The 23,180-nt window shown below is 44.3% G+C and overlaps 1 protein-coding gene across 3 annotated transcripts in view; it reads left to right on the top strand.

Annotated features, from left to right (window-relative positions):
• The first annotated feature begins 1,899 nt into the window (after positions 1 to 1,899).
• The window catches only part of spred1 (sprouty related EVH1 domain containing 1), a 109,473-nt gene continuing 88,192 nt past the window's right edge, over positions 1,900 to 23,180 (top strand). For all 3 annotated transcript variants that reach the window (XM_072266897.1, XM_072266891.1, XM_072266883.1), the window contains exon 1: positions 1,900 to 2,237. In XM_072266897.1, the coding sequence (XP_072122998.1) occupies positions 2,212 to 2,237 (26 nt within the window). In that variant the 5' untranslated portion in view covers positions 1,900 to 2,211. The remainder of the gene's footprint in view (positions 2,238 to 23,180) is intronic.

The following is a 23,180-nucleotide window of genomic DNA, read 5'->3' as shown; positions in this document are numbered from 1 at the left end:
TAGTCTCCCTCAACCTTATCTTACTTTTCAACAACATTCACACTTTCCGATCATTACCCACTTTCATCTTTCAGTTTTTCAACCACAGCAGCATCAGATATCATAAGTCTCATACTTTCAACATGGATCGCTAATAGATTAAAGATTAAATCGAACCAAAATGAAATGAATTTGAAATAATCACATTTCCAGCTGACAGTGATGCAACTTTTCCAAATGCAAAGGTTTTAATTTAACTTAAAACTCTTAGCTATAGGGACACGGAATAAATAGGGTGCGCTAGTCAAAAGGGGAAGAACAAAATTCAAGAGGCATGTTTATCATGGTAAATGCATGAGAAATAAATATATGCATATATACTAATGTGGAAGAAACTTAGGTAACAGAATGAAAATGTGATGTACAATGGTCTGATACTGATTGATTGCTAAATGCAAAACAACAAATTCACTTTATGTAAGTCAGTGATAATAAATTTAACCATGCTGGAGGAACTCAGCAGGTCAGGCAGCATCAATGGAAAAGTGTATGCCTGGCCTGCTGAGTTCCTCCAGCGTTTTTTGTGTGTTGCTTGGATTTCCAGCATTTGCAGATTTTCTCATCTTTGATAATAAATTTGATTCTGATTTTCTCTCTGTGGTGATCAATGTTTTGCTGCTCTATGAGTTTCCGGGTATTCGATCAGAATAGGTAATTATCTGCCATAAAAAATACATCACTTTTTAATGTTACCAAACCTTGTAGCGTTTATTTATCGTTGCTTTAGAACTAATTACTTACTCATTTATTTCCTAGCTAAGGGGCCAATTAAGTTCTTCGTTATTGTGAGGAGATGCAAGTGAGCCGTGATGTTTGACATTCGACTCAGTTTCTGTGATTTTAAAAAAACCTACCTTAGACAAGGAACTAATCGTACAGGGAACCGAAAGGGAGAACCCACATCCTTTTTTTAAAAAAAAAGTTTATCTAGTTTGAATCTAGTTTGAAATGCAGTTATTGTCTTTCCACATTAAAAATATATTTCCGCATTAGCTTCAGATCGTTTTAATTTCAGGACCAAATTGGTGAATTAAACCAGAAGAAACTACACATTCAAAATTTACTTCAAACTTCTAGGAAAAGATTAATTGGGGATAGAAATAAACAGCAAACTCTAGCCCTTGATCCTTCTGCATCTTTTTATAATGGCTTTCAGACAATATGCTTTCAAAGTGGCCCTTATAAATAAAATCATCATAGTTGTTAAACATCAAATTAACTGATAATGGAAGGGCACCCGTATTTTTTCACCGAATGGGGTGGCTTGCAGCGCATCGTCCGGCTAGCGATGCCTTTTCCAGCACCCAGGCTTTCCCTTCCCAGCGATTCAATGCTCACTAACATATAGCCAGCCTGCCGAGCCAGAGGCTCGTACAAAAACGCTGAAGGAAATCAGCAGATTACACAGCATCCATGCAAGAGAATAAACAGTCGACTTTCCTGGTGAAGTGCCTCGGTCGACTGTTTATTTCCTGCCATAGACGCGATGCGGCTCGCTAGGATCCTCCAGCGCTTCACGCGTGCAGCCCAAGCTTTCCAGCATCTGCAGAATATCTTGTGCCTTTAAATTACTGCGCGCTACCACTGGGAAAGAGGGAAGGACTACTTCCACGCGGCTCACATTGACAGAGAGAAAACTAACCTTTCAGCAGCACGCGTCGGGCTTTAATTACTGACCAGTTCTAGCGGAACTAAGTGAAGAGAGAGCGAAGCAGAGAGAGGGGCGAAAGGTAGGGAAGAAGGTGGATCGGTCTGCAGGACTTATTGTCGGGGCGGAGGAGGGATACGGGTTTCCCAGGGTGCGTGCGACGTCCATTGCTTCCGCCCGGACGCCAGGCAGCGTCCCCTCCCTCCCTCCCACAGAGACGGCCCAGCGCCCCTCCTCCTCTTCTCGCCGACTGAGAGCGGGATGGAGCTTCAGAGCGGAGCGGTGCCACTGGACAGGCCGGGGTCAGGCCACTGAAGACAGGCCACGAGTGGTGCGCTTCTCCCTCTCCCTCTCCCCCCCCTCCCCCTCACTTTCCCACCCGGTGTGATGTGGATACCAGCGGCCGAGGCGCTGCCCGGCCCGGGACAGGCAGCGGGAAGGGCGGCTGCAACATGAAGAAGTGGTGTGGCGTGCCGGGGATGCTGCTGAGGATTAACGTGGCGATGATCGCAAGGCGCTGAAAGATGAGCGAGGAGGCAAACCAGACCGAGTAAGGGGACTACATCAAGGCATAAATAAACAAATGGTAGTCGCCGGCGCTCGCACCCGAGGGCTCGCTTCCCAGCACTGTCGTCCGACTACCATCATGATTCCGGCGCAATCTGGGGACGCAACCGCAGCCCAACCCCGGCATGGACCACTTGGGTCCCTACCATTACTCCCTCTGCCCCCCTCCCAGACCCCTAACCCAACATCCACCCCTGACCCACCATCCCTCCACTGCCGCCCGATCAGCCCCACACCCCCGATTGATCCGTCATGCCCCCGACCCGCCAGTCACCTTCGCCCACCCCCGGATCCGACAGCAACCTTTCTTTCTCTCCGTAAGCCACCAATTGCCCTCTTACCAACACTGACCCAACAATTACCCGCTTACCGGCCCCCGATCCGACAGTTACCCTCTCCACAGCCCTCCGACCCACCAGTCACCCTCTTCCCAGCCCTCCGACCAGTCATCCTCTCCCCAGCCCTCCGACCCACCAGTCACCCTCTTCCCAGCCCTCCGACCCACCAGTCACCCTCTTCCCAGTCCTCTGACCCACCAGTCACCCTCTTCCCAGTCCTCTGACCCACCAGTCACCCTCTCCCCAGCCCTCCGATCCGACAGTCACCCTCTCCCCAGCCCTCCGACCCACCAGTTACCCTCTCCCCAGCCCCGATCCGACAGTCACCCTCTTCCCAGCCATCCGACCCACCAGTCACCCTCTCTCCATCTCCCCCCCCCCCCCGATCCGATAGCCACCCTCTACCCAGCCTTCCGGCCTACCAATTGCACTCCTCCCACCCCCCCACCCCCGATCCGACTCCTCACCCATCCCCCCGATCCGACTCCTCACCCATCCCCCCGATCCCACTCCTCACCCACCCCCCCGATCCCACTCCTCATCCACCCCCCCGATCCCACTCCTCATCCACCCCCCCGGATCCCACTCCTCACCCACCCCCCTGATCCCACTCCTCACCCACCCCCCGATCCCACTCCTCACCCACCCCCCCGATCCCACTCCTCACCCACCCCCCCCGATCCCACCCCCCCGATCCGACTCCTCACCCACACCCCGATCCGACTCACCCTCCCCCCGTCCCCCCCGATCCGACTCCCCCTCCCCCCGTCCCCCCCGATCCGACTCACCCTCCCCCCGTCCCCCCCGATCCGACTCACCCTCCCCCCGTCCCCCCCGATCCGACTCACCCTCCCCCATCCCCCCCCGATCCGACTCCTCCACACCCCCGATCCGACTCCTCCACACCCCCCGATCCGACTCCTCACCCACACCCCCCGATCCGACTCCTCACCCACACCCCGCGATCCGACTCCTCACCCACGCTCCCCAATCCGACTCCTCACCCACGCTGCCCGATCCGACTCCTCACCCACCCCCCCCGATCCGACTCCTCACCCACCCCCCCCCCCGATCCGACTCCTCACCCACGCTCCCCGATCCAACTCCTCACCCACCCCCCCCCCGATCCGACTCCTCACCCACCCCCCCCCCGATCCGACTCCTCACCCACCCCCCTGATCCGACTCCTCACCCACCCCCCCCCCCCCGATCCGACTCCTCACTCACCCTCCCCGATGACTCCTCACCCACCCCCCCATCCGATTCCTCACCCACCCCTCGATCCGACTCCTCGCCCACCCCCCCCCCCCGATCCGACTCCTCACCCCCCCCCCCCGATCCGACTCCTCACCCACCCCCCATCCGACTCCTCACCCACACCCCCGATCCAACTCACCCTCCCCCCGTCCCCCCATCCGACTCACCCTCCCCCATCCCCCCCATCTGACTCACCCTCCCCCGTCCCTCCCCATCCCACAGATCCGACTCACCCTCCCCGCCCCATCTGACTCACCCTCCCCACCCCCATCCGACTCACCCTCCCCCATCCCCCCATCCCCCCAATCTGACTCACCCTCCCCCATCCCCCCAATCCGACTCACCCTCCCCGTCCCCCATCCGACTCTCACCCTCTCCATGCCCCCTCCATCTGACTCGCCCTCCCCATCACCCCGATCCGACTCACCCTTCCCCTCATCTGCACTTCACCCTCTCCCCCATCCACACTTTACCCTCTCCCCGCTCGATCTGACATTCACCCTCTCCCCCCTTCATCCGACATTCACCCTCTCCCTGCACCCTCCCCCATCCGACTCATTCTCTCCCCATATCCCCATCTGCCATTCACCTCCCCACCCCACCATTCAAGATTCACCTCTGACCATCCCATCCAACATTCACCCTCTCTGCACAACCCCCAATCTGACATTCACCCCCTCCCCACACTCCTCCTGAATCGACATTCAACCTCTCCCCACGGCCAACCCGCCTTACACCCTTATCCCTCATTCCCTACTGACCTGAAATTTACCCCTAAGTAATCCTGCCCCTGTTGCTCCTGCCAGAAATGCCTTTCCGTGCTCTCACCCAGACACACTGTCCTCAAGATCTGTTGTCCTTTCTACCCACCCACCTCAACCCCTCTGTCCACTCTCCTGCCACCTATCCCTTTGTCTTCATCTCCTCCTCTCACCCCTCCTGACCCTTAACCCCACTTACGCCGTCCCAACCTCTAACTAACCCAAGCCCTGCCACTTCCTTTAAAGCTTACGTGTCAACCATCCCGGTATCTCCTTCCGTTCCACTGTTGCCCCTACACCCTTCTCCTTCTTCACCAGCTCCCACCACTTTTCTCATTCTACCTTTTTTGTTGAATACTATGGATGTGATGGTGACTGTACAGTGGTCAAATGCTGTGAATGTTGAATGCAAAGGTTACCCTGTTTCATCTGTACCAATGGAATGGGACAAGATGGACGTCCATACTATGTGGAGGGATAAGGAGTTGCATGTCATTGACACATTGGGCGGATGGAGGACTATATTTCACACGCACGGATAGGGTGGAAGATGTGTGTATATATTTTACCACAGAACAAGGAGAGGTGGTTGTGTACAATCGTAATACCCAGGTTGATGGGGGAGTTGGTTTAGAAATGGAAGTGTTTGTGGAAATACAAATTCTATTTTGTTTGGTATTTAAGAGGACTGAGTTATTTTGTGCTTAGCGTTGGAGGTGATTGGGGAAGGCTGGTGTGAGCAAAACCTGTCCTGAGTGGGGTGGGGGCCAGGTTTGAAAATGAGGGGGCATACATCCAGCCTCTGCCCTGTATTTGGAAATGAGCTTCTTTGATTGGCAGGGGTTGGGAGGAGGGGAAAGGATAGATTTAATTTAAGTAGTGCCAGGCTCTGCAATTGCTGCAGATGTGGAGTTAGGTGCAGTTGGAAACAGAATTCTGCCTCCTACATATTTGAAACAGTCTTCATTTTTGTTCTCTTCTACTTGCCCTCGGGTGGTTTGATAGGCTAGATTTCCGCTATGCAATGACCCTCCAACGGACTCAGCCATCCTGCTTTTTTGTCAATCATTCTTTTCTGCATTGCTTTTTCATTCATAAAAGAAGCTCTGTAATATGTCATTTCCCTTCTCTTTTCAAGCCTGTGGTAAAGGGGCCGTTTTAGGCGATACATAAATTACTCACTGGCCTTGTCACATCCGTTATTGGTAGCAATGGTAACATTTCGAAATCTTGGTTGTGGAGAAGCGTGTGAAAGGAGAACAGTTTGCCGGATGCACTCATGTGGTGAGAAATATTAGCATGGGAGGTGCAGCAGTCATGTGACTACCCCATTCATAAAATACCTGTTGTCCATTCACAACCCTGCATTCACTTGCATTATACAGTAAGATCAGTGGCTCAGGAAAAAAACTGACTCGGTATTTTTTTTGCCAGACAGTATACTTTGCAACATTTTAACAATAGCCAAGAAGTTGTATCTGTAACTTTAGCTTTGTGAATAGCTAAAGAGAGAGCAATATTATACTCTGAACATGAGTTTCCAAATGTAAGGTTAATTAACTTGCAATATATGAAACTTGTAGAACTGCCATTATGTATTATATTACCAGTTTCCTACAGGTTTTGTTACATTGGGAATTTGCTGCAAGGTTTATCCCCCCCCCCCAAAACAAGCTTTTGTTGGCAACATGTCTACCTTCCCTGATATTGTTTCCTTTCTTAAGGGCTTTCATTCTTTCTAGAAAAGTTGGCAAATTCCTGGCAGTAACTGTAATCATTGTTCAAAATACAGTATTTGTAATTCGAAGATGGCACTGGTGAAACTCAGTGACGTTCTGTGAACAGTTTACAAAACTTCTAAGTATACTTCTTCTGAAGTACTCTCGCTGCAATCTGCATCCTGTAATTTCCCTTTAAGTAATGTTCATTTGAACCATTGTTAAAGAAAAACAGTTATTTCACAATCTTCTGAAGGACTTGATGGACTTCTCTCAGGAATACAGGTATGCCACCTTTAAGCGAATGAAGGTACAGTGCCATGGCCTGAGGAGGGAAGGACTCCAAGCCAAACTAGAATGGTGGGGTGTCCTCTACCCAGTATCTTGATAGCAAATTAGTCACTGGCGAACAAGATTGAGGACCTAAAGGCAAGATTGTAGTATTGGAGGGAAATGAGGGATTGTTATGTTCTGTGTTTCATGGAGACATGGCTCACTTTAGACATGTAGGATACATTGGAAAGACCTGAGGGCTTCTTAATACACAGGATGGACTGGACAGCTGGTTTGAAGAGGGCAAAATGTGGGGTCTGTGTTTCATGGTAAACTCTTTGTGGTGCTTGGACGTAGCAGTCTTGTTGAAATCTTGTTCCCCCAACCTAGAACATTAATGATTATGTGCCAATCGTTCTATTTACCAAGAGTGTTCTCCGTGATTCTGATGTCAGTTTACATACCGCCAAAGGCAAGGTATTAAGTACAGCGATTACCTAACAGGAAACAACCAACCCCAACACCTTTCAGTTCATTATTGGGGCCTTCAATCAGGCTTGTGTTTAAGAAATCTCTCTCCAAATATCATCAACGAGGGGTCCCAACACACTTGACTACTGTTATACTACAATTAGAAATACCTACTGTTCCATCCCTAGACTGCATTTTGGGAAATCTGATCATCTGGCTGTCTTCCTACCTGCATGCAGGCAGAGGCTGAAAAGCAGGACTACAGAGATAAGGGCAACAAAGAGGTGATCATGGAGGCAGAGGAGCGCTAGTGGGATTGCTTCGAGCTGTACTGGACTGTGTTCAGGGACACATCAGAGAATCTGAATATGTCACGGTTGTCATGGACTTTATAAAAACCAGCCGTGGACGAGTGAGTCCCCACAAAATCATTCGCTGTTCTCCAACCAGAATTCTGGATGAACCAAAAGATCGCAGTCTTTGGTTAAGGGCTAGATCAGTGGTGTTCAGATCTGGCAATCAAGTAAAATACAGGAAGTCCATGTATGACCTCTAGAAAGCATTCTCATATGCAAAGTGCTAATTCTTGACCAAACTTGAATCACTGAAGGATGCTCGACAGCTGTGGCAGGGCTTTAATGCTATCACTTCCTACAAAGTGAAATCAGGCGACATAGCTGACAACAAGATTTCACTCCCAGATGAGCTCAATGCCTTTTATGCTCACTTTGACTGTCAATGCATGGAGGCACCTTCACAAACTCCCGCAGTCCCTGATGACCTTGTGATTTCAGCTTCTGAGACCAATCTGAGAATATCCTTTAGGAGGATGAACCCATGGAAAGCATCCTGACTCAGATAACTGGCCAAGTACTGAAGTCCTGTGCTGATTAACTGGCTGGGTGTTCACTGAATTCTTTAACATGTATCTTTAACTTTTCACTTCAGCAGTCTGAAGCAGTCCCACCTTCTTCAGGCAAGGTCAATGGTACCAGTACTTAAGATGAATGTGGTAGCCTTTCTCAATGACTATTATCTAGTAGCTCCTAGAACCACAGTGATGAAGCATTTTGAGAGGTTCTGGTGATGAAACAACTATTGCTGCCTGAGGAGTGACCTGAATCTGCTCCAATTTGTCTACCATCACAACAGGTCAACATCAGATATAATTTCATTGGCTCTTAACTCAACCCTGGACAGTGAAGATGCATACATCAGGATGCTCTTCATAGACTACCGTTCGGCATTCAGTGCTATTTGTCTCCTCAAAACTAATCGGTAAGCTCCAAGACTTAGGCTTTAATGCTTCCTTGTGCAACTGGATTCTCAATTTCCTCACTTGCAGACTTCAGTCAGTCAGATTGGCTACAACATCTTCTCCACAGTCACTATCAGCACGGGTGCTTAGTCCCCTGCTCTACTAGATAAATACTTAAGACTGTGAGGCTGAGTACGGCTCCAATGCTGTATTTTAGTTGCTGATGACACCACTGTCATTGGCTGATTCAAAGGCTGGCGATGAATCAGCATATGGGGTGTAAATTGAAAATCAGGCTGAGTGGTGCCGCAACAACAATTTCTCATTCAGTGTAAGCAAGACCAAGGAGCTGGTTATTGATTACAGGAGGAGGAAACTGAAGGTTCATGAGCCATTCCTCATTGGGGATCAGAGAAGGAGAGGGTCAGCAACTTTAAATTCCTTGGTTTTATCATTTGAGAGGATCTGTCCTGGGTCCAACACATATGTGCCATTACAAGGAAAGCACGGCAGTGCCTCTACTTTTAGAAGTTTGTGAAGATTCAGTATGTCATCTAAAACTTTGACAAACTTGCATCACGGCCTGGTATGAAAACACCAATGCTCTTGAACAGAAAAGCCTACAAAAAGTAGTGAATATAGCCCAGTCCATCACGGGTAAAGCCTTTCCCCTCCCCATTGAGCACATCTACGTGGAGCGCTGTCACAGGAAAGTAGCTTTCATCACCAAGAAACCCCACCATCCAGGCCTTGCTCTTCTCATTGCTGGCATCAGGAAGGAGGTACAGGAGCCTCAGAACCTGCACCACCAGGTTCAGGAGCACCCTGCAACCATCAGGCTCTTGAACCAGAGGGAATAACCACTCAACTTCACCCACGCCAACACTGAACTGTTCCCACAATGTATAGACTCACTTTCAAGAACTCGTCATCTCATGTTCTCAATATTTATTGCTTGCTTATTCATTTATTATTTGTTTCGTATTTACTATGTATACCCACAGAAAATTGAATCTCAGGGTAGTATATGGTGATATATGTACTTATAATAAGTTTACTTTGAACTTTGTAAAGTGGGGCCTTTGCTCTCTGTGGCTGAACAGCACAGAAAATGGAAGGAATTGTGGATATCCAAAAGATGTGGTTTGCATATCTATTGTTCTTAAGATTTCAGTGAATGTGCAACAGATTAATTTTTTAAAAATCTGTCTCTAAAGTGAGCAACAAAATCTATGACTCAGCTTGTTCTGAAAGTGTTGCACTAGGTACTGGTGAGAATGCAGTCTAATCTGTAGATAATAGTGTAAACTTCTACATTAAAGCCCAGTAAGAAATAGTCTAGATGCACACGCTGCCCCTTTGTGAACTAATGACTTGGAGTTTGAGATGGTGCTGGTGAAGCTCAGAGACTACTTATTGGTGGCAAACAAAACAAAGGAAACAACTAAATACTTCATTGATAAACACTTTTTCTGGTTAATGATCACCACAAGCAATAGTCTTTAACTTCCCTTTTGGAATTGAGCTTTTGAACCACCTGTGTGACCTGGCATTTTTGATGTTTCAGTGAACATCAGGAGGTGAAATAAAATTGCAGCATGGAGGCTGGAGAGCAGGGAATGAGCCAATGTATGTCCATTGTTGGCGTAGACTTGGAGGTGATTTGGTGTGGCAGAACTGAGGCAAGACAGTGTTGAGGCAGAGCTTTAGCACGTCCCTGAAAGCAAGAAAAGGCCCAGAGTTGGATCGATTTAAGTGCTGGGCTGAATTAGGTCAGGTACTGGCTGTATTGAGGCAGCGGACCCAGGTCCCAAAGTGACAGACCCTGGGTCTGAGAGCGAGGAGTGACCCGATGGTTGGACAATTTAGGCACCAGGCTAAAATGAAAAGGTCAGGGTGTCAGGGCCAGAGGGGAGGAATGGGCCATTTCAGTTTGCTGCTCCGTGACAGTTACTCAGCTCTGCGCTGAGCTGAGGCTGTGGCTTCCTGTCTGTGGATGGACTCCCTCTGGTAAATTTTGGTTCTGAATGCTATTTGCTTCTATTGTTTGCATAATCTGTTCTTTTCTCTCGGCATATTGGGTGTTCAACAGTCTTTTTTTTAATGGGTTCTTTGGGTTTCTTTGTTTTGTGGCTGCCTGTAAGAAGACAGATCTCAAAGTTGTGTATAGTATAGATACTTTGGTAATAAATGTACTTTGAACTTTGAGATTATATTGCACTATTCAGTCTCTGCTCTATTGCTATACCTGTTGTGTGAATGTATTGTAAATGTCTATTGATCAATTTGAAGTTTGATTTTTGAAGAAATTAGGAATATACATAGGAACTGATTTAAAATATTACCTACGTATATACAATTTCAGGGAAAGTACATTAAAAATTATGAGCGTAGGATTAGTAGCCATACAGATCATGAATGTATTTATTTTGCTTTTGCTGAAAGTATATGTTTTATTGGGGTTTATATTGTTAAAATTATGAAACAGTTGCTTTAAGTGTGTGACACAAGTTCACAACTTTAAAGTTAGTTTAAATGGATTTCATACCAAGTGGGTTAAGTTCTTAAATTTAAACATGCATTCAAAAAGATATGCTGATTTAAGAATCAAGGGCAAGAACTGGTAAGACTTGAAACATTTTGGTATTTCACACACCCACTTGCCTCAGGCACCAGCTTTTTTGAACTGGAAACAAATGGTTACTGCAGTTCAAAGCCACTTCCTGATACCAAATGAATTTGCCCAATGTTGTATAGGATATCTGCTGTGCTATTATCTGTGCACCTAGCTTTGAAACTAACTTTTCCATAAATGTACTCAAACATGCTGAAGACATGTTAACAGCTGCTAGAGAACTGAGCAGAAATATTGTCCTTAACTTTTTGTTCTCCACTGTCTTCCCTATTTAAGAGAGATTTAAAGATGGATGTCAGAGATACAAATAACTGAGGTTCCTGTCACATTTTAAATAGTTGCAATACAGCTTTGAAAATGTGCCCAGAGTATTTTGATCTTATTTGTGCAAGATATCAACAGAAAATAAATCATGAGAGATGCATTTTGATGTCATTTTCTTAAAGGCAGTAAAATGACTCATGCCTACAAATAACACTTTTTTTTTGCAGTTTATATAATACTACTTTTGGTTTTGTGTTAGTTTTCATGACCCAGCCCTCTTTGGTCAAGTATAACGAAGTATTTGCTTGTTTTCCAAATGCCTTTGACTAATTTGAACTTATAATTTGTAAATAGAATTTTGAGCAAAAGAATTCATGACCTTGTGAATGAACATTTTGAATAATTTTCCATATGCAAGACTATTCTAAAATGAGCTTTAAAAATACAGTTGTTTACAGGAAGCTTGTGAGATTCTCAAGACTTCTGATTTCAAAACTATTACTAGTTTGGTTTTTGGAAGTAGTGAAAACATTTTATTCAGGAAATTTTTGGGAATCTTTTATGGAACATTTTGAATGTTTTGCATAGATTTAAAATACATTTTTGAAATGGTAGCTCTCACTGGCTTACTGTAATTGAACTAGTATCTCAGAGATGCCAATTTTTTTTATTACCGTTACTTCTTGATGATTAATTTTCCCTTCTTTCCCTTCCCATTTTCCGAATTCCACTCAAATTCAATTGCTCCCCCCAATCAACATTATGAAAGTGTTTGCCTCCATGGTTTGAAAACCATGTTAATGTAATTTGAATACAGAGTGCTTTTTGTGATAACAGATCAGTTACACTGCTTGTCAATTTCTGCATGATTTTCACAAGCTTTTCTGTTTGCAAGATATTTTTGAATACTTTTCTAATGAAAGTAGATTTTGTATGTAGTTTCTGAATTTTTCATTCCCTTGAAACAAAATGGACATGTGCTATCTCACAATTTATTAAACTAATTGTATGACCAGCATCATTCCTGACACTACATTTGCAAACAGAATGTAAAGGTGCATTGTCAAACTTTTTGATTATGTGAATAAAGTTATGAATATAGTGACAAAATCCTCCAAGCCATCTTACAGGTAGCAACTCCAAAAATCTGGCAAGTTGATATTTACCACTTTGAAAGTTAAGCAGCATTTACTGCTTAGGAATTAGGGAGGAATGATTTTTTTTAACATTTGCTCAACCACTCCACAAGCCATAAAACTCTTCCATTGTTTTCATGTAATATGTAGAATAATAATATAAGGGTATTAGGAACTGTTCTTGAAGTCTTTGTGATAATGTTCTCATAGATCAGTACAGCATAGTACAAGCCTTTCAGTGTATGATGTTGTGTCAACCTATATATAATCTAAACCTTTCTTCCTACACATCCATGTGTCTAATATGACTTGTCTTTGCTCTGAAATTTTAACTGCTTCCATTTCCACAAATGTAGTGTACTCTGCTTCTGGCATTTTCTGTTTTTATTTCAAGTACCCGTGAAGATTTTGACTTTCAAGTCATTTTCATGGTACTCTTAAAGTTTATAAGGCCAATGCCCTATAAAGCCTCAGCATTACGTCCTTGCTCTTATATTCTTGTTCTCTTGAAATAAATGCTAATATTGCATTTGCCTTCCCTACCACAAACTCAACTTGCAAGTTAACCTTCAGGGAATTCTGCACAAGGACTTCCAAGTCCTTTTTGCATCTCTGAGTTTTTTGCGTTTTCTTCCCTTTTAGAAAATATTCTGTGTCTTTATTCCTTCTACCAAAGCGCATTGCCATACACTTCCCTACACTGTATTCTTTCTGCAGACTCCCTGCTTCCTCAAAACTACCTGCCCCTCCACCTATCTTTGTATCGTCCGCAAACTTGGCCACAAAGCTATCAATTCCGTTATCTAAATCATTGACGTATAACGTGAATAGAAGTAGTTCCAACACTGACTCCTGCAGCACAGCATTTGTTACCACAGCCAACCAGAAAAAGCTTCTTTTATTCCCACTCTATGCCTCCTGCCTGTCAGACAATCTTTTATCCATGCTAGTATCTTCTCTGCCATACCATGGACTCCTATCTTTTTCAGAGCCTTGTGTGGCACCTTGTCAAAGGTCGTCGGAAAATTCAAATAATCAACATCCATTAACTCTCCTATGTCTATCCTGCTTGTTATTTCCTCATGTTGTGCAGTGATTGATATTTTATTTTTGAAGAACAAAATTAATATGGTTTAATGAATTCATAAACACAAGAAATCCTGGAAATCTTGAGCAACACACACAAAATGCTGGAGGACCTCAGCATGTCAGCAGTATCTGGAGGGAAATACACGGTTGATGTTTCAAACTGAGGTTCTTCAATAGGACAGGAGAAGAAGGGGGAAGAAGCCAGAATAAGAAAGTGAATGGAGAGGAAGTAGTACAAGCTGACAGGTGGTAGATGAGACTAGGTGAAAGCAAAGATGAGTGGGTGGGTCAGCTGTAAAAGGCAGGATCTCCTGGTAGCTACCCATTTCAATTTGACTTTCTATTCCCGTTCCCATTCTGATATGTCTGTCCTCCACAGCCGTGATGAGCCCACACTCAGACTGGAGGAGCAGCACTTCATATTCCATCTGGGAGCCACAAACCTGATGGCAGGTGGCATCAAGTAATTACTCCTCACTCCCCCTTTTCTCTTTTTTAACATTTCCCCTTTTTGGTTACTCTCGCCCCATCAAGTGATCTGAAATCTTATGTTGCTGAACAGCAGAAAAAATGTTGATGGTTGATGGAGTGGCTGATTCCTTAAATGATTCTGCAAGATTGGGAAGATAATATGAAGACCATTTGATGGCTCTGGGCCTGCAACTCGGTGTTCAGAAGAATGAATGAATTGCAACCTCCTGAATACTGAAATATCTGGATAAAGTGGACTTAGAGAAGATACTTGCATTAGTAGGAGAGTCTTAAGATGTTAGAATAAAAACTTACCCCTTGAGAACTAGAATGAGATGCCATTTCTTTAGCCTGAGGCTGGTGACTCTGGAGTTTATTGCCTCAGAGGGCTGTTGGTGTGGCTGGCTCTGTAGTGTAGTGTAGCAGTTAGCACAGTGCTTTACAGCAGCAGCTGTAAGATCAGGGCACAATTCCCTACTGTTACCTGTAAGGAGTTTATGCATTCCCCTCATGACCACGTGAGTTTCCCCCAAGTGTTGCTGTTTTCTCCCACATTCTAAAGACAAAAGGTCTGGGTTAGTGAGTTGTGGACATGTTATGTTGGTGCTAGAAGCACAGTGGCACTAATGGCTACTCAACACAATCCTCACTGCAACACACATCAACGTTGCTGGTGAACGCAGCAGGTCAGGCAGCATCTCTAGGAAGAGGTACAGTCGACGTTTTAGGCCGAGCCCCTTCGTCAGGAGAGATGCTGCCTGACCTGCTGCGTTCACCAGCAACTTTGATGTGTGTTGCTTGAATTTCCAGCATCTGCAGAATTCCTTGTGTTTACAATCCTCACTGATTTGATTTGATGCAATTTAAGCGTTTCACCGTATGTTTTGACGTACATGTGGCATACAGCTGATATTTAAGTCATTGGGTGTATTTAAGGCAGAGGTTGATAAGATTGCTAAAGGAGATATGGTTTATGTAAAGAAAGAAAGAAAATGGGGTTTAAAAAGCACAATTGAACGGCAGAGCAGACTCAATGGGCTGAGTGGCCTTATTCTGCTATTTTGTTGTGGTCATATGGATAATGAACCATGTTTTTATGTCATTTATACATTTGGGTTTTAATGTTTGTGGGTTTGACAGAGGCTGAAATAGAACTGTAGGATAGATGAGTTCACAGCTTGGCAACAACCTTTTTAGAGAAAGGATGTTAGATACAGGCAGTTAATTGTTAGCCAGTGCAGAGACTGAAAGTAATGCAGTGAAGAAGAAACTACTTAGTGTTGGGATTGACTGAGTAGGAGGAGTGATTTTTACCTTAATAAAGCAGTTAAATACCTTTGTGTTAATTTTCTCTTAATCTATACGTTAGCACAAATGTGGTGGACTGCTAATCCCACTTCTGTACTCGGCAACTCCTTTACTCTATTCCATGAACATTCAAAGTAAGACATTTACAAATTAGCTGTATTAATGTTTCAGAATATTATTTTGTGGTTTGAATTTTGCACTTTAATTGTCAGTATGGATGAGCAAACAAACTGCTATTTAGATTCCTTCTGTAATAACTCATATTTTTAACCGGTCACAACAGGGGGAAGCAAAAATGCACTGTATGAGTAACTGTATGGGCACTATTTCATGTAAGGTGGTGTTCTTCAAAAAGTTAGCTTTCATAGTTTCTGGAAAAAAGCTATATTGCACATAAAATGATCTTTGCATAATTCAGTTTCTGTGAGTTTTGTTGGTTTTCGAATATATAGCTAGTTACCAGAGGCTTAAGTTAAATGTTGGATTACCTGATCAAAGTTAGGTCAGAAGGAAGAAGGCCCCTATTCTTCATTGTGCTTAATATCTTTAAATTGTCTGTTTTAATCATGCGAGGTTTTGATTTTTTTTTAAGTTGCTTACAATTTAAACAAAAATATTGAGATTTTTTTCCTTTCTTATTATTACACACCCAGGCATGAATTTAAAAGTAGAAGTATTTTCTTATGAAGGGAAAAAACATCTCCTTTTGACACAATTTGTTAATGTTTGCCTTTTTTCCCAAAACTTGTGTTCAATTGCCTTTTGTTTTTGAACAGTAAGTTCCAAAAGTCAGTAAAAAATATTAAGTAACACAGGAAACGCAGGAGAAACTCAGAGGGTCAGGCAGCATTTCTGGAGAGAAAAAATAAACAGTAGAGACCCTTCACCAGAACTGGAAAGGAAAGGGGCATAACCAGAGTAAGGTGGTGGGGAGAGGGGAGGATTCAAGTTTGCAGATGATAAGTGAAACCAGATGAAGGGGATGGTGGGTTGGTGGGGGAGGGGGCTACTGGGAGGTGATAGGTGTAATAGGTATAGGGCTAAAGAACAAGGAATCTGATAGAGGACTTCAGATCATGGAAGAAACGAAAGTAGGAGGGGCCCTGAGGGTGGTAATCAGTTGGCAAAGAGCAAAGAAGGGGTAAGAGAGGAGCCAGAATGGGAAAAGAGGGAAGGGGAATGGAGAGAAATTATCAGAAGTTAGAGAAATCAGTGTTACTGCCATCAAGTTGAAGGCTACCCAGACAGAATACAAAGTGTTACTCCTTCAACCCGAATGTGGCCTCATTGTGGCAGTAGAAAAGACTATTGACTGACATAGAATGAGAAATTGAAATGGGTGGCCACAGAGAAATTTTGCCTTTTGCAGTGGACAGAGCAAAGGCGCTCAACAAAGCAGTCCCCCAATCGACAAAAGAAGGTGACACCAGACTGGGAGCACCAGTTACAATAGATGACCTCGACAAACTCACAGGTGAAGTGTCATTTCACCTAGAAGGACTGTTTAATTGGTGGTGAGGGAGGAGGTGTAGGAGCAGGGCTGGTGTATCACTTGTCACACTTGCAGGAATAAGTGCCAAGAGGGAGGTTAGTGGGGAGGGATAAGTGGACAAGGGAGTCACTAGAGAATCCCTGTGGAAAGCAAGAGAGTTGGGGGAGGAGACAAAGCTGTGCTTAGTGGTAAGATCCCGTTGTAGATAGTGGAAGTTACGGAGAAGGATGTGCTGAATACAGGTCTTCATGGGGTGGTTCACGGAAGGGCAAGGAGAACCCTGAGCCTGTAATGGTGGCGGGACAATAGAGTGAGGGCAGATTCATGTTAAATGGAGGAGATATGGGTGGAAGGGAAACCGTGTTCTTTGAAAATGGAGGACATTTCAGATGTTATAGAATGGAAAGTATCTTGAGAACAGATGTGGTAGAGATGGAGGAACTGAGAAAAGAGAATAGAATTTTTACAAATGACGGTGCTTAAAAGTATAGTCAAAATAACTATATGCCTAGCCCTGATTGCCTCATTTTCACTCTGGACAAATGGTTCCTATACATTTCTATCCTGCTCCAGAAAGGCCTTAAAGCTCTCCAGTTCATTCTGTACAACAGACCTCACCAGTTCCCCTCCACCACCACCTTCTGCATAGTGGAACTGGTTCCCACCCTCACTCAACAATTTTTCTTTTGTCTCCTCCCACTTTTTCCAAACCCAATGTGTAGCCATGGGCTCCAGCTATGCCTGCCTTTTCTTTGGCTACGTGGATGAGTCTATGTTCCAGATTGACATTAGTAACACTCCCCAATTTTCTATGCTACATCGCTGATTACTTTGCTGCCTTTTCCTGTACCCATGCTGAGCTTGCCAATTTCAGCAAATTTGTCCCTTGCTTCCACTCTGCTCTCAGATTTACTTGGTCCATCTCTGACACCACTCTCCTCTTTCTCAATCTCTGTCTCCATCTTAGAAGACAGACAACTGATACGTACTGACTCACACAACTATCTTGACTATACCTCTTCCCACTCTGTCACTTGTAAAAATACTTTTCTCTTTCTCAGTTTGTCTCTGCCGTATTTGTTCTCAGGATGAGGCTTTCTATTCTAGAACATCTGAGATTACCTCCTTTTTCAAAGAATGGGGTTTCTGTTTCACAAGTATTGACTCTGCCCTCAATGACATGTCCTATTTTCCACACATCTGTCCTCGAGTCGTCCTCCCATCACCATCCCCTTTTCCTTACCTCACCTACCACCGCATAAGCCTCCATATCCAGCATATCATTCCCCATAACTTTCGCCATTTACAATGGATTTTACCATGAAGCACATCTTTCCCTCCCGCCTTCTCCCCCTCCCCTTTGCTTTCTGTTGATCTCCTCGTGACTTGTTTGTCCACTCATCCCTCCCCACTGATCTCCCTCCTGGAACTTAGCTCTGTGCAAGCATGACGAGTGACCTGCTGTACTCTTCTTCCCTCACCACCATTCAGGGTCCAAAACTGTGAGGTGATACATCACCTGAGAGCTTATTGGGGTCATCGGAAAGAATTCAAGAAGCAAGTGGGGGCAATCAGGACATTCTACATGCCAGGATTCTCAGGGAGACATTGGATTGTGTATAATCAGGCATCTCACAAGTGCCAATAAAAAGAAGTTAGATTTAAATGGAGTGGCCATTGTGGCAATGGGCCAGTGTTAGAGTGGGGAGCTCAGGCTTTGCTCATACAAGTTTTGTTGAGGAGAAGTGAAGGTCATTGGTAGATTTTTAATTTTTTTCTTTCTTATTGCACAATTAGAGCAGTGGGGATGCCAGGCAAATAGTGTAATGCTCATCTTGCTGGTTATGGGATGGCAAGGAGACCTCCCTTCCCCTGCGACCCCCCCCCCCCCCAACCAGGGTCCCTGTTGACCACACCAGCAAGGAATACATCCAGCTGCAGCTTCTTACAGATTAAGGAATTGGATTGAACACAAGATCATTTGGCAGGCAGGAGGTAATGCAGATGTGAAAGAGACATCCAGATAGTATGTTGTCTCCCAGGTGCTATAGTCAAGGATGTCTTGGATTGGGTCCACAGTATTCTAAAGCGGGAGAGTGAGCTGCCCGAAGTTGTGCTACATATTGGTACCAACGATATAACCCGATAAGATTTAGGAACATAATTAAGCCATTTGGCCCAGTGAGTCTGCTCTGCCATTTCATTTTGGCTGATCTAATTTTTCTCTCAGCCCCAATCTCCTGCGTTCTCCCCACATCCCTTCATGCCCTGACCAATCAAGAATCTATCAACCTGTGCCTTAAATATATATAAATACTTGGCCTCCACAGATGCCTGTAGTAAAGAATTCCACAGATTCACCACTCTCTGGCTAGAGAAATTCTTCCTCACCTCCATTCTAAATAGACACCCCTCTATTCTGAGGCTGTGTCCTCCCATCATAGGAAACATCCTGTCTACATCCACTCTATCAAGGCTTTTCACCATTTGTTAGGTTTCAATGAGGTTACCCCTAATTCTTCTGAATTCTAGGGAATATAGGCCCAGAGCCATCAAGCGCTCTTCATATGACAAATCATTCAATCCTGGAAACATTTTTGAGAACCTTCTTTAAACCCTCTTCAGTTTCAGAACATCCTGCTAGTGAGGCCCTGCCAGTGTTTATAAAGTTTCAACATTACATCCTTGCTTTTATATTTTAGTCCTCTTGAAATGAATGCTAACATTGCATATGCCTTCCTCACTACAGACTCAACCTGCAAATTAACCGTCAGGGATTCCTGCACAAAGACTCCTAAGTCCCTTTGCACCTCAGATTTTTGTATTTTCTCTCCGTTTTGAAAATAGTCAACCCTTTCATTTCTTCTGCCAAAGTGCATGACCATACACTTCCCGACTCTGTATTCCATCTGCCACTTCTTTGCCCATTCTGTTAATCTAAGTCCTTCTGTAGCCTATCTACTTCCTTAAAGCTACCTGCCTTCCGTCTATCTTTATGTCGTCTGCAAACTTTGCAACAAAGTAATCAAATCCATCATTCAAATTATTGCCATATAACATAAAAAGAATCAGTCCCAACACAGTCTCCTGTGGAACACCTCTAGTCACCGGCAACCAACCAGGAAAATCTCCCTTTATTTTCACTTTTTGCTTCCTGCCAATCAGCCAATGCTTTATCCATGCTAGAATCTTTCCTGTAATATCATGGACTTGTAGCTTGTTAAACAGCCTGATGTGTGGCACCTTGTCAAAGGCCTTCTGAAAATCCAGGTACACAACGTCAACCGATTCTCCTTTGTCTGTCCTGCTTGTTATTTCTTCAAAGAATTCCAACAGATTTGTCAGGCAGGATTTGCCCTTGAGGAAACCATGCTGACTATTTTATCATGTGCCTCCAAGTATCCCGCTTAACAAACGACTCCAACATCCTCCCGGCCGCTGAGGTCAGACTAATTGGCCTATAGTATTCTTTCTTTTGCCTCTCTCCCTTCTTGAAGTAATATTTGCAATTTTCCAATCTTCTGGAGCCATTTCAGAATCTAGTGATTCTTGAAACGTCTTTACTAATGCTTCACAATTTCTTCAGCCACCTCTTTCAGAACCCTGGGGTGTACACCATCTGGTCCATGTAATTTATCTACCTTCAAATCTTTCAGATACATAAAGTTTCCCAAGAACCTTCTCTCTAGTTATGATAACTTCACACACTTCATGACCCCTGAAACCTAGAACTTCCACCATACTGCTAGTATCTCCCACAGTGAAGACTGATGCAAAATACTTATTCAGTTCATCCACCATTTTGTTGTGCCCTATTACTACCTTTCCAGCATTGTTTTTCCAGTGGTGCAATATCCATTGTCGCTGCTTGTTTATGCTTTATGTATCTGAAGAAACTTTTGGTATTCTCTTTAATATTATTGGCTGGCTTGTTTTCATATTCCATTTTTACCTTCATAATGACTTTTTAGTTGCCTTCTGTTGGTTTTTAAAAGCCTCCCAATCCTCTAATTTCCCACTAAGTTTTGCTGTTTTTGGTTTTTGTGTTTGCTTTGACTTCTCTTGTCAGGCACAGTTGTGTCATCTTTCCCTTAGAATACTTCTTCCTCTTTAGGATGTATATATTCTGTGCTTTCTGAATTGCTTCCAGAAATTCCAGCCAAAGGGACGGGTTGCACCTTAACAGGCGGGGGACCAGTATTTTGGCAGGCAGGTTTGCCACTGCGACACGGGTGTGTTTAAACTAAGCAGTGGGTGGGGGGAGGAGAGGAAATATAAGAATGGAGTTAAAGGAAAAGAGAGAATAAGGAAAGTTAAGAAAGATGACAGAATTAACGGGGCAGAAAGCTCAGGAAGGGATCGGAAAGTATGGGCAAGTGCAATAGGAATTGATGTGAAAAGTGAGGGGAGTAATGGATTAAAAGTATTATATATGAATGCACTAAGTATAAGAAATAAAGTGGATGAGCTTGAGGCTCAGTTGGAAATTGGCAAGTATGATGTTGTAGGAATAACAGAGACATGGCCGCAAGAGGACCAGGGCTGGGAAACGAATATTTGGGGTATACGTCCTATCGAAAGGACAGACTGATGAGCAGAGGGGGTGGGGTGGCTCTGTTGGTGAGGAATGAAATTCAGTCCCTTGCGAGGGGCAACATAGAATCAGGAGACGTAGAGTCAGTATGGATAGAACTGAGAAATAGTAAGGGCAAAAAGACCCTAACAGGAGTTAGTTATTTACAGGCCCCCAAACAGTAGCCTGGATATAGGGTGCAAGTTGAATCAAGAGTTAAAATTGGCATGTCGCAAAGGTAATGCTACGGTTGTTATGGGGGATTTTAACATGTAGGTAGACTGGGAAAATCAGGTTGGTACTGGACCCCAAGAAAGGGAGTTTGTGGAGTGCCTCCGAGATGGATTCTTAGAGCAGCTTGTACTGGAACCTACCAGGGAGAAGGCAATTCTGGATTTAGTGTTATGTAATGAACGGGATTTGATAAGGGAACTCGAGGTAAAGGAACCATTAGGAGATAGTGACCATAATATGATAAGTTTTAAACTACAATTTGAGAGGGAGAAGGGAAAATTGGAAGTATCAGTCTTGCAGTTGAACAAAGGGGTCTATGGACCCTTGAGGGAGGAGCTGGCCAAAGTTGTCTGGAAAGATACCCTAGCAGGGATGACAGTGGAACAACAATGGCAGGTATTTTTGTGAATAATACTGAAGGTGCAGGATCAGTTCATTCCAAAGAGGAAGGAAGATTCTAAGGGGAGGAAGGGGCGACCGTGGCTGACAAGGGAAGTCAAGGGTAGTATAAAAATAAAAGAGAAGAAGTATAACATAGCAAAGATGAGCAGGAAGCCAGAGGATTGGGAAACTTTTAAAGCGCAACAGAGGGTAACTAAAAAGGCAATACGGGGTGAAAAGATGAGATACAAAGGCAAGCTAGCCAAGAATATAAAGGAGGATAGTAAAAGCTTCTTTAGGTATGTGAAGAGGAAAAAATTAGTTAAGACCAAAGTTGGGCCCTTGAAAATAGAAACGGGTAAATTTATTCTGGGGAACAAGGAAATGGCAGACGAGTTGAACAGATACTTTGGATCTGTCTTCACTAGGGAAGACACAAACAATCTCCCAGATGTAATAGTGGCCGGAACACCTAGGGTAACAGAGGAACTGAAGGAGATTCACATTAGGCAGAAAATGGTGTTGGATAGACTGATGGGACTGAAGGCTGATAAATCCCCAGGGCCAGATGGTCTGCACCCCAGGGTACTTAAGTAGGTGGCTCTAGAAATCGTGGGCGCATTGGCAATTATTTTCCAATGTTCTATAGATTCAGGATCAGTTCCTGAGGACTGGAGGGTAGCTAATGTTATCTCACTTTTTAAGAAAGGAGGGAGAGAGAAAACAGGGAATTATAGACCAGTTAGCCTGACATCAGTGGTGGGGAAGATGCTGGAGTCAATTATAAAGGATGAAATAGCAGCACATTTGGATAGTAGTAACAGGATAGGTCCAAGTCAGCATGGATATACGAAGGGGAAATCATGCTTGACTAATCTTCTGGAATTTTTTGAGGATATAACTATGAAAATGGACAAGGGAGAGCCAGTGGATGTAGTGTACCTGGACCTTCAGAGAGCCTTTGATAAGGTCCCACATAGGAGATTAGTGGGCAAAATTAGAGCATGTGGTATTTGGGGGTAGGGTACTGACATGGATAGAAAATTGGTTAGCAGACCAGGAAACAAAGAGTAGGGATTAACAGGTCGCCTTCAGAATGGCAGGCAGTAACCAGTGGGGTGCCACAGGGCTCGGTGCTGGGACCGCAGCTATTTACAATGTACATTAATGATTTAGGTGAAGGGATTAAAAGTAACATTAGCAAATTTGCAGATGACACAAAGTTGGGTGGCAGTGTGAAATGTGAGGAGGATGTTGAGATAACACA

Source organism: Mobula birostris, chromosome 1, assembly GCF_030028105.1.
Source record: "Mobula birostris isolate sMobBir1 chromosome 1, sMobBir1.hap1, whole genome shotgun sequence".
NCBI classification, from domain to species: Eukaryota; Metazoa; Chordata; class Chondrichthyes; order Myliobatiformes; family Myliobatidae; genus Mobula; species Mobula birostris.
The sequence above is the reverse complement of the archived record's forward strand: the minus strand, read 5'-3'. Positions and strand labels throughout refer to the sequence as shown.